The sequence below is a fragment of the Crinia signifera genome, chromosome 6 (assembly GCF_055691185.1).
Source record: "Crinia signifera chromosome 6, ASM5569118v1, whole genome shotgun sequence".
Taxonomy (NCBI): Eukaryota; Metazoa; Chordata; class Amphibia; order Anura; family Myobatrachidae; genus Crinia; species Crinia signifera.
In genome coordinates this window covers 256283460-256296282 of record NC_139222.1, presented here as the reverse complement: position 1 = coordinate 256296282, position 12823 = coordinate 256283460, and the positions used below count along the sequence as shown (strand labels likewise).

The 12823-nt window shown below is 40.7% G+C and overlaps 1 protein-coding gene across 1 annotated transcript in view; it reads left to right on the top strand.

Annotated features, from left to right (window-relative positions):
- The window catches only part of LOC146009233 (alpha-1-inhibitor 3-like), a 127888-nt gene that overhangs the window by 30420 nt on the left and 84645 nt on the right, over positions 1 to 12823 (top strand). Inside the window, exon 7 of the mRNA XM_083149394.1 lies at positions 10732 to 10816. Coding sequence (XP_083005520.1) covers positions 10732 to 10816 — 85 coding nt within the window. The remainder of the gene's footprint in view (positions 1 to 10731; positions 10817 to 12823) is intronic.

Here is a 12823-nt window from a genome sequence, read left to right as displayed (position 1 = left end):
CGGACAGGGTTCCCTTCCCCCCGCCAATGGGAAACTGAGACGCGCGTGCGTGTGAGATGCACGCGCGTCTCAGTCAGATGGAGCGCCTCTCCGACGGCGATCGCCAGCGGACAGATTCTGGCGATCCCGGAGCAATAATGAAAGGCGCTCCATCTGTATTCTGTAAGAGTTTACAGTTTATAGCCCAAGGAACTGTACTACTATATTGTTTCAGGGGAATGGGTAAAAACCAGAAACGTACAAGACCCAAGAGTGCCAGATCAGACAGGCTCCATTTATCAAACTGTGCCATCCGGGGGTGCCTGTCTGGGGGTGTGCCGTCCAGTGGGGGTGCCTGTGATACCTGTCACCAGTAAGACGAGGAGGGAGAGATTACAGCCTCCCTGTATTTTCTGGGAATTTCGTAAAAATCAAAACGGTTTGCTGAGTGGATCCTGTCCAGTCCGGCGTTCTGAGGTCCGGTTCTGGTTTTTACATAGTCACTTGGCACAGCATTCTATAATCTCTATCAATATCCCTGGGTCCAAGTGTATAAAGCACACGTGACCCTGTACATGATGTTTAGACCAACATTTTACAATTTCACATTTTCAATAATTAAAATAAAGGTCCCATTTCACTCACAAGACAAGTCCTGCTCTGCCAAGTCAATGAGTCACTAATAGAGTAACAAGGTATTATATTACTGCATGGTCTGGGACCTGAATCAGAAGAGAGGGCTAGGTCCCCTTAGGAGGTAGGGCCCACATGGATTTCCTCATTCCCTCAGTGGGCCAGTCCAATCCTTACTAACATTAGCCAAATCATAATAAAATTGTATTATATTCTATACAGACACAGGACATTATGTTCAGTGTTGGATGCAAATGTAACCACAACGGTGTCTTCTGCAGAAGCATAACTAGCTAATTCCATGGCCGACTCCCACTGACTGAGAGTGGAGATCATCCTCTGCTGTGCATATAAAGATGCACCATCAGTCACACCATCAGAGATTGCACCAGCCTCATGGAAGAGCCGAATCTCCATCAGAACATGGCTGCCTCTTTATGTGCAACTGTGTATTGGATAATGTTGCTGCATGCCCACGAATAGCTAGCCACCCTCCTTAGCCACCCCCAAAAAACTGTGTGCAATTTCAATCTGAGGCATGCCTCTTTTGGCTCAATTTCTGATCATTGTGTTACACTGGCCCCATCTCTGAAAGCATTCAGCCTCAACTGGACTATGACGGGGAGTATGAAAGGAAGTATGACAGGGTAGGCTCTGCTTCACCTGCCTCCCCAGACTGCACTTCCCTGTTGCAAAGGTGCAATTAAGGGAAAGTAATACTGACATCTTTGAGCTGTAAATAGAGTCCCACCACAGTCTGCACATCCAAATGAAGAGTGATTAAGGGCCTGAGTCAGACCCTCATCTTGTATGTGGCCACGCAGAGGAGAAATCATTCGATGGTCACTGAACATCAAATGATTTTTCCTCCCTTCGTGGATAAAAGTGTCTATAATTATTTTTATCCTGGGCGGAGATGGCAGAAATGGGGGCCGGCACTGACGTCATGTGACGTTAGCCGTCCCCACCGCAAGAAGGCATTGACACGCCTGCATACGGAGGGGTACACCCAGCGTTTCCATGGGCGTGCCCATAAAACGCTGGCGGTCCCCTGTATCCGCCCCCTGTCCACCCATCCTGGAGCGAACACCCCGGCTAGTGTGAAACCCGCTGAAGGTGTTCGAACCTGGGGCTTGCACATGCACATATACACGTATGTGCAATTCTCAACAAATGTCTGGGGTAGCGAATTCGGCCCGCACCGAGCAGGTCTGAATTGCCCCATAAGTTACCCTTTAATTGCATAAGTGGAGTTGGATGACCTTGTCATTGAGGGGTAGGGAGTTCTGTTAGAACAGTCAGATGGTCATGTTTCCATGTACCAGGACCAAGGATCCACCACCGATGTCATTGATACATTCTGTACAGTTATAAAAACATATTGGCAACTTACCATGTCCTCAATACTAGACATGGTCATACTACATATCAAACATACCTTAGTTCAACATAGAACTCTGCAGATACATACTTTAGCAGGGGATGACTACTGGGCAGGATTATGATCCAAAGAGATCTTCAACAATTATTGACTGCGATACTTGTAAAGGAGATATTTGAAAACCTTTGAATATCTGTTGGCTTTCATTTATAATTCTATATCCGTAAATACTGAATGGGCCTTACAGGTAATTTCCTAAACCGATAATAACAAGTAGAGTTTTCAGTGTGAGGAGGGGATGGGAAGATGACTAAATTAAAGTTGTCTAATTTGGTCCTTGTCAGGGAACTCAGGAGGTATCCCGGAGTTTTCGCTGACTGGTTACTGAAAATAAAAAGAAAAAACAAAGTGTGGAGCGCTAAGAACTAATTGGATCAATACGGTATAAACAATCTATTTATTTTATATATATATTTTATAGTGGACTATCCACTGAAAAAAGGTATAAAAACGTGTACACAGTAAAACATAAAAATTATATATCATCACATTGACATATACAAATTAGATAAAATTGGGTATGATACTTATGGGCTGGATTCTTGATGGATTGTCCTTATTGGAGATTTGTTATTGTACGGTCTGTAGTGGAGAAAGGGTCCATAAACCTTGCCGGATAAGTAACGCTGGAGGAAGAATATTCACCCACTGGGATTGTGGGTATCCTCAACAAGATGCGCCCCTACGATCCTTATTTTGCAGGTGGTGGTGTCCCGAATTTGATGTTACCATATGGTGGAATAATGTCCAAACAGACAGTCCAGTATATATGTACCAGGTAATACTCCAAAGGACAGGATATCCAGTTTATCAGAGGCCCAAAGTAAAATCAATTCAGCAGGTGCTCCCTGACATGTTTCGCTGTCCAACTGACAGCTTTTTCAAAGGTATAGCACCCTCTGTGCAGTCTTGGTTTATATACCCACAAACAGGAAGTTTAATCAGAAACATTTGCATAATTAATTACCATATTGATCCAATAATGTTAATACATCTATATGAACGATTTATATATAAAAGGAGGCAGACCTAGAATATAAATCATACACTTATATAATACATAATTACCGGTAATAGTGGTCCGGAATAGCGATACAGAGGGAGAGTATGTTCATATCTCTTAATTGCCGTGTGTCTGACGCCGGAGTCAGTCTTCTGGGGTTTGGAACGCATGTGACGCTACTCACATGCGTCACTTCCGGAAACGGGGAAGGGGTTGTATTGTTCCCCAGTCTGGTGCGCTGTGTAAATCGCGCTACCATTTCCGGCCTATGAAACGCTGGTGACACGCACCCTCGCGTGTCACATCCGGTGCGCTGTGTGTACCACAGTCTGGTGCGCTGTATATATCGCGCTACCATTTCCGGCCTATGAAACGCTGGTGACACGCACCCTCGCGTGTCACATCCTCCCAAGATTTTAATGGGATTATCTCCTTGTTGCACGGCTTTTGGAACGCAAACTACTTCCTGTTTGCGTTCCACTGCTGAACATACGTCTCTCATATATCTTATATACAGTTTCTCAAAGGGGGATTTATTGGGGGGAACCATTTACTATATATACATCTCTCATATGTCTTTTATATAGTTTTCAAAAGGGGAAATTCATTTAGGAAAACAATTTACTGTATATTCTAAAGAACTTCATGTGTTTAGGGTTCTACAATAGATCATATATATCACATGTATCATAAAAATAGAAAAGATCAAGCTATATATCTCTATAGACAAACTGACAGACATACATATAACACAAAGCACACAATTTTTTTTTTTTTTTTTTTTTTTATATATATATATATATCTGATGATCTTAATAAAGATTGTTTCAAAAAATCCATATAGTAAGGACCATTGGTGATATTTAATTCATGTATCCACATCAATTTGATTTACTTCATTTGTCATGTTTGGTAAATCTGTGAAACATATAATGTTTCATGTATCTGCATGAATTTATTTATTGTGTTTTTGAATTTTTAAGAGGTTTTCAATAGACAGATAGTACAATGATATTTTATGATATTAGATGAAGATGAGAATGAAAAGAGGGAGGGGGAAAAAAAGGGGGGGGGGGAAACATAACGGTACTGGAAAAGTTACAATAGGAAGCTAGACCCTAGATAAAAAATACAGAGGAAAAATACTATTTTTGAGGAGGAAGCACTATTTTTAAGAGATATGAGACCAGATGGCACCATAGAATTAGGTTTCTGATGGCATATATTCTTATCATAAGCAAACATTAAGCTCAACCTGGTCGTTTAGTCCATCTGGGTGTATACAGTTCATTTTGTGCATCCAAAAAATCTCCTGCTGACATAAAACTTTAAAGCGATCACCTCCCCTTTTGGTGCACTTAATATGTTCTACACCCACAATTTTTAAGCACTGGGGATCACTATTGTGGTGTGTCCAATAGTGCTTAGAGACACTATGGTTGGTCACCTTGTTGATTATGTTCCTTCTATGTTCGCGGAATCGTTCTTTTAGGGAACGGGTGGTGCGGCCTATGTATTTCAGGTCGCATGAGCAGGATAGTAGGTATATCACATAGACTGTTTCACAATTTATAAATGTCTTGATTTTATATGGTATATTCTCATTTGGAATGTGGACGTCCCGGGTCTTGTCTTGGATATGTTTACATGTGATGCATCTGGTCTTATTGCATCTATAACACCCCTGTATGGGTTGTAGCCAGGAGATCTTTTTTGGGAGGTGTTGTACAGGTTCTTTATTCTTGTTTTTAAACATGCTAGGGGCTAGAACATCTTTTATAGTCTTATTTCTCTTAAAAATAAAGCCCGGTTTGTTGGGTAATAAGTCCCTCAGTTGGGGATCACATTTCAAAAGATTAAAGTTTTTGTTTACAATTTCTTTTATTTGCTGGTATTCTCCATTATAAGTTGAAATGAAAGTAATATTTGTGTGGACCTTCTCATTCTTTTTGTTACTATTTGAGTGTTTATTTTTTAATAAAGTGGTCCTATCAGTTTCTGCTGCTCCTGTACATGCTGTTTCTACAATTGTTTGGGGATAACCTCTATCGAGAAAGGAGTTCGTCATTTGGGTACTTTGTAATTTAAAAGTTTCCAAATCGGAACAGTTCCTCCGTAACCGAAGGAACTGTCCTTTCGGTATATTGCGTTTCCAGGGGGGGTAATGTGCACTATAAAAATGTAAGTATGAATTGGTGTTAACTTCTTTTAAATAATTAGCGGTATGTATTTGATTATCTATTATATTTAGTGAGATGTCCAAATAATTGATTTGGGTAGGGTGATAAGTATGTGTAAAGTGTAAATTAAATGTGTTGGTGTTCATAAAAGTGACAAAGGATTGTGCTGACTGTGCATCCCCGTCCCAAATAAAGAAAAGATCATCAATATAACGGCCATAGAGGACCAGGTGCGCCCCATGTCCGCCACCCCACACGAGTTGGTCCTCGACCATACCCATGTAGAGGTTGGCGTAACTGGGGGCGAACCTGGTCCACATGGCCGTTCCCATCACCTGTAAATAATAAGTGGAGTCAAAAAGAAAATAATTGTGACCTAAAATAAACCGGATTGAATCTAACAGAAAAGTGATGTGAGTATCACTAAGGTCACCATCAGATGTTAATTTATTGTTTATTGCCTGTACACCTAATGAGTGTGGAATATTGGTGTACAGGCTAGTGACGTCGAGTGTGAGGAAAGCATAACTATCCCTCCACTCGACGTCTTTTATAGAATTTAGGAAATGAGTTGTATCCTTGATGTGTGACCTCAGTGACGGCACCCGTGTCTGTAAAAAAGAATCTACATAAGCTTAAGATTAGATGTGAGGGAGTGGATACCAGAAATAATAGGTCGCCCCGGGGGTGATGTGAGTGATTTATGAATTTTTGGAAGGTGATAATAAATGGGAGTGATTGGATGTGCAGAATAAATGAATTTAAATTCGTCTTTGGTTATAATTTTAGCTTCCAGAGCATTGTCCAGAAGGTTGTGTAATTGTGTATTGTATTGTAATGTTGGATCTGATGTGAGTGTAATGTAGTGTTGTCTGTTAGATAATTGTCTGTTTGCTTCTGTGAGATAATCTTGTGTGTCTTGTAGCACAATACCCCCCCCCCCTTTATCCGCTTCCTTTATAATAATCTTGGGATCTTGTTGTAGCCTCTTCAGAGCTCTCCTCTCCCATTTATTGAGGTTATCCCTTTTCTTTTTTGTATTTCTCGTAGAGGTTGTATGTTGGCATAGAGATTTAAAATCTGCCATAGTGGCTTTATAGAATGTATCTATGGCCGTTCCCTTAGATCTAATTGGATAAAATTCTGACGATTGTTTAAGTTGTTTCCTCTCAGAATCTAGATTAAAGAGTGATTGGGTCTTATTATGGGATTCTGCTGTATTTTCCTCTAAGAGGCTTTCTAAATCAGCTAAGGATTTTTGATCTGCCTGATCCAATACTATGGGTATGCCTGAGTCTTTGTTTTTTATAATTTTTTGTTTTGCAAAGTATTTTTGCCTACAGAGAGTGCGTGTGAACCGATTCAATTCTACAAATAATGAGAATATATTGGGAGGGGTTGTTGGGCAGAATTTTAGGCCTTTATTCAATAATTGTATCTCTCCCCTAGTAAGAGTTTTTGAAGATAAATTAAAAACTTTCTTAGTTTGCATGTTATTTTTTGATTTCAAAGCTCTCAATTTTAGTTTCCTCCCCCCTCTCTTTCGGAATTTCTTCTTTTTTTGTGGGGATTTGTGTATTGTGTTTCCCATTGGGACTCTCTTAGGGTCTCTTTGTATGCTGTTTGGTCTAAAAAAACCTCAGAAGAGTGATCTTTGGGGCCTTCTCTAGTACTTATTTTGGGTCTAGCTCCTAGATCGCTGTTTAAGCTTGGGTAGTCATTTTGATAGGTTTGCGAGTTAGCTTGTGGACCTGTTGGGATTCTATAGTCCTTCTTATTCTTGTTATGGGGGGACGAGGTTTTATAACGCCTATTTGAATTTTTGCGATTCCTGAAGGATTCTCTTCTATGCGGATAGACTGCTTGATTTTTTATTCGATCAAATTGACTTTTCTTGTATACCCTTATATCGCCCCCTTTGTAATCTTCTTGATCTCTCATAGAAGGAATATAATCAACAAGGTGACCAACCATAGTGTCTCTAAGCACTATTGGACACACCACAATAGTGATCCCCAGTGCTTAAAAATTGTGGGTGTAGAACATATTAAGTGCACCAAAAGGGGAGGTGATCGCTTTAAAGTTTTATGTCAGCAGGAGATTTTTTGGATGCACAAAATGAACTGTATACACCCAGATGGACTAAACGACCAGGTTGAGCTTAATGTTTGCTTATGATAAGAATATATGCCATCAGAAACCTAATTCTATGGTGCCATCTGGTCTCATATCTCTTAAAAATAGTGCTTCCTCCTCAAAAATAGTATTTTTCCTCTGTATTTTTTATCTAGGGTCTAGCTTCCTATTGTAACTTTTCCAGTACCGTTATGTTTCCCCCCCCCCCTTTTTTTTCCCCCTCCCTCTTTTCATTCTCATATTCATCTAATATCATAAAATATCATTGTACTATCTGTCTATTGAAAACCTCTTAAAAACTCAAAAACACAATAAATAAATTTATGCAGATACATGAAACATTATATGTTTCACAGATTTACCAAACATGACAAATGAAGTAAATCAAATTGATGTGGATACATGAATTAAATATCACCAATGGTCCTTACTATAGGGATTTTTTGAAACAATCTTTATTAAGATCATCAGATATATATATATATATATATATATATATATATATATATATATATAAAAAAAAAAAAATTGTGTGCTTTGTGTTATATGTATGTCTGTCAGTTTGTCTATAGAGATATATAGCTTGATCTTTTCTATTTTTATGATACATGTGATATATATGATCTATTGTAGAACCCTAAACACATGAAGTTCTTTAGAATATACAGTAAATTGTTTTCCTAAATGAATTTCCCCTTTTGAAAACTATATAAAAGACATATGAGAGATGTATATATAGTAAATGGTTCCCCCCAATAAATCCCCCTTTGAGAAACTGTATATAAGATATATGAGAGACGTATGTTCAGCAGTGGAACGCAAACAGGAAGTAGTTTGCATTCCAAAAGCCGTGCAACAAGGAGATAATCCCATTAAAATCTTGGGAAGATGTGACACGCGAGGGTGCGTGTCACCAGCGTTTCATAGGCCGGAAATGGTAGCGCGATATATACAGCGCACCAGACTGTGGTACACACAGCGCACCGGATGTGACACGCGAGGGTGCGTGTCACCAGCGTTTCATAGGCCGGAAATGGTAGCGCGATTTACACAGCGCACCAGACTGGGGAACAATACAACCCCTTCCCCGTTTCCGGAAGTGACGCATGTGAGTAGCGTCACATGCGTTCCAAACCCCGGAAGACTGACTCCGGCGTCAGACACACGGCAATTAAGAGATATGAACATACTCTCCCTCTGTATCGCTATTCCGGACCACTATTACCGGTAATTATGTATTATATAAGTGTATGATTTATATTCTAGGTCTGCCTCCTTTTATATATAAATCGTTCATATAGATGTATTAACATTATTGGATCAATATGGTAATTAATTATGCAAATGTTTCTGATTAAACTTCCTGTTTGTGGGTATATAAACCAAGACTGCACAGAGGGTGCTATACCTTTGAAAAAGCTGTCAGTTGGACAGCGAAACATGTCAGGGAGCACCTGCTGAATTGATTTTACTTTGGGCCTCTGATAAACTGGATATCCTGTCCTTTGGAGTATTACCTGGTACATATATACTGGACTGTCTGTTTGGACATTATTCCACCATATGGTAACATCAAATTCGGGACACCACCACCTGCAAAATAAGGATCGTAGGGGCGCATCTTGTTGAGGATACCCACAATCCCAGTGGGTGAATATTCTTCCTCCAGCGTTACTTATCCGGCAAGGTTTATGGACCCTTTCTCCACTACAGACCGTACAATAACAAATCTCCAATAAGGACAATCCATCAAGAATCCAGCCCATACTGTAAGTATCATACCCAATTTTATCTAATTTGTATATGTCAATGTGATGATATATAATTTTTATGTTTTACTGTGTACACGTTTTTATACCTTTTTTCAGTGGATAGTCCACTATAAAATATATATATAAAATAAATAGATTGTTTATACCGTATTGATCCAATTAGTTCTTAGCGCTCCACACTTTGTTTTTTCTTCCTATATATATTTGGGGTGTGACGCCCCCTAGAGGAGCTGCTTGACAAACCACCCTATTAGGCGCCTGTTCACTACTAGCCTCGGCTACTAGTTACCTTCTTTACATGGTTACTGAAAATAATCAGAATCTCCCTGACTGTGTCACAGTAGCACCAGGACTTTGATCATGCCGATCCCCACATACTGATATAGCGAAGGAAGAGCTAAATAAATCACTCACAATGGATTTTTTATCTCTCTGCCTTTTTGTGGCATTAACCTATTTACTCCCATCACCATGAAAAATACAGAGGCCACATGTCTCCTAACACTCTATCACAACTGACTACTCTCAGCGACATAGACTACCACACAGTTACATACAGTACCTCCCAACATTCTGGAGGGCCAAATAGGGACTTTCTGCATGGCCCGGAAGGGGACGTGACCTTGGCTAAAAGGGGCTTGGTTTGCGGAATGTCTGCAATCGTGAAGCCACACCACCGTTTTGCCACTGTGGGTGCATGGCCAGTGCTCTGAGAGCTGCTGGCCAAGCCCCTCTCCCTGTCCCAATGAATAAACGCTGTGCAAACACAGCTTCTATTCCTTGCTTCTCTGCTAAGCAGAGCATCAGAGTGCAGGGGGACTATCTACTGCCCCCCCCCCCCCCTCCGGACACTGCCGGCACCGGGTGGAACACGGGACAGTACCCAAAAACTGTGACTGTCCTGCGAAAATCGGAACAGTTGGGCGGTATGCAGTTAGATGGTCTCCTCCTGCTTCTAGCAATAAATGATGAACATACAGTAGCATTACCTTAGTGATCAGATAGTTTCCTCTAAAACTGGGCTCTGGAGCATTTATGAAACTGCCTAATTTAAAGAGTACTTTAATTTACAATAGAAGTACAATGCCGATCAGTAAGGCCCCACCTGGAATTCAGTGTCCAGTTCTTAGCATCACACCTTAAAAAGATATTAAGGAACTGGAGAGGGCCAGAGAAGGGCAAACACATCCTAGTGATTCCCAAATTGTACCAGACCAGCACACTAATGTCAGATGCATTGTTTATGATTTCTGAAGCTCCTAGCTAGCATAGAAATATACCTTTTGTGTCAAAATTGATACCATATGGTAGACAACTAAGTGGATACTACTGCAGTGTTCATTGCCAGTGTCATAGATTGATGTTATCAATAAGCAGCTACATTACATCCGAATGGCTGTGTTTATGATCCCTGTTTAGTTAAATGAGTTTTCTAGTCACAGGATTTCCTCAATGAAATGTGTTCTGATACCAAACCTCCTATATCCTATTGATGTGTTTGGGGCAATATTATTTGTATCTCTATAGTCATCTGTGCCCATAATTTTCTACAGTATATAATAAGTGTAAATTCTGCTTCTATTTCAGTACTGAAGAGGTTTGAATTTCATCTGAACGTACCATCCACTCTATCAGTGAATGATAAATCCTGCCACCTAGAGGCATGTGGCAGGTACTGTATAAAGACCATTATTTCCATAACATGACAATCCTGAAAACATTAAATTTCCTGAATATAAACTACACAAATATAGCTCCCATATGAACAATTACTTTCATGGCGTGATGCTTTTTACACTCAGTTAGGCAGACAATCTCTGTACACACAGCATTTACTACACAGCGTCGGCTCATTGGGACTGAGGAATTTTGGCCCTTATTCAGATCTTAACGCAGTGCAAATTTGTTCTCAAAATGAGCAAAACCAGGTGCACGGCAGGTGGGGCAGATGTAACATGTGCAGAGAGATTTAGCTTTGTGTGAGTTATTTTGTTTCTGTGCAGGGTAAATACTGGATGCATTATTTTTGCACTGCAATTTAGATTTCAGTTTCAACACACCCCACCCAAATGTAACTCTCTCTATACATGTTACATCTGCCCCACCTGCACATGGTTTTGCCCATTTTGAGAACAAATTTGTACTGCGATCAGATCTGAATAAGGGCCATTGTGTAGCATTTCAGATGTCGAGAGTTAATCCATTACATTTTTGATTGACCGTCTGGCCCCATAGCAAAATTTTACAAGGGACTCCTTGTACAGGGAGACACACATGGGTAGTCTGGGGAGAAAAGGTGTCACAAAAACATTCACACAGGTTAAGAAGTGTACAAAGTGTCATACATGGGAGGGGGATGTTTGGAAGGTACACAGTGGTAAGGGGTCTCACACACAGGAAGGATGTAGGAGGTACAAGGTTTCACACACAGGGGTAGTGGGCTACAGGGGGGGTCACACACCGGGATAGGGGTAACATTGTGAATTGGGGGTAAGGGTAAGACGTGAGGGGATTCGGGGGGGGGTGCGTTCACAGGGGGCAGCGTTAACCTGTTTGCTAGGCTCCGTATAAACGCAGCCTAGAGATCAGGTCTAAATGGGTGTGGTATGGCGGTCTGAAAGGGGGTATCCTGATGGGCAGTATCCCGATGTCGGAATCCCGACTGCCGGTGCTCCGACAGGTGGGCGAGCGCAAAGAAGCCCCTTGCGGGGTCACTGCGCTCGCCACGCTATTATTGTTAGTTAATGTAGTGAGTGCAAAGCCCCTGTGATTTCTATTTAAACAATGTGGCCACAAACCATAGGGCAACCCAAAACTAGGCATGGTGAGTGCCGATGTTTTGTGTGTGTGCGTATATATATATATATATATATATATATATATATATATATATATATATATATATATATATATATATATTTACAACAACATAACAAATAGAGCGGTCAACATTTGAAGCATCACAGAGCCTTCTGTCAACAATACCAGACAGGTAGAATAGAAATGGTCCATACAATCTACACAATACTGTGCAAAGGTTTTAGGCGGGTGTACAGAAAATGCTGCAAGTTAAGCTCGCTCTAAAGCTGGGCATACAGTATTTAACTTTCCCCCTCGGAGAAGTCGCCTGGGATCCGCCCTTCAGCCGTCTGGTACCTTCCTGGACAGCAGGTTTAAATGCGGTCCTTTTGCATGCAATATCTCCTATGCAATTCCAGCCAAGCCTGCCCTGCTCTGAAGCAATCTAGCAGATCACTTTTGCAGCAAGTGCAACTCACAGGCTTCGGGGCATCACGTCGATCAGATGCGATTTGGGAACTTTTCATGTGATTGATTGCCGCAATGGCATTAAAAGTGCCCAAATTGCATGTAAATGGCCCTTGTGTATGGGGGCCTTAATAGTTTATTTTGATTAATTAACAAATTGCAAAGTGAATGGACAGACATCTAAACCAAAGCAACATTTGGTGTGACCATCTTTTGCCTTCAAAACAGCATCAGTTTTGATTTGATGTAGATTTACCTTCTGTTCATCCACTTTGCTTTTTGTTGATTGATAAAAATAAACCATTAACATTTCTATTTTGTAAAGCATTCTTACTTTGCAGAATATTTTTCACACCTGAAGCGGGATGCGGGGCAGTCAGAAAAATTGTGACTGTCCCATGAAAATTGGCAT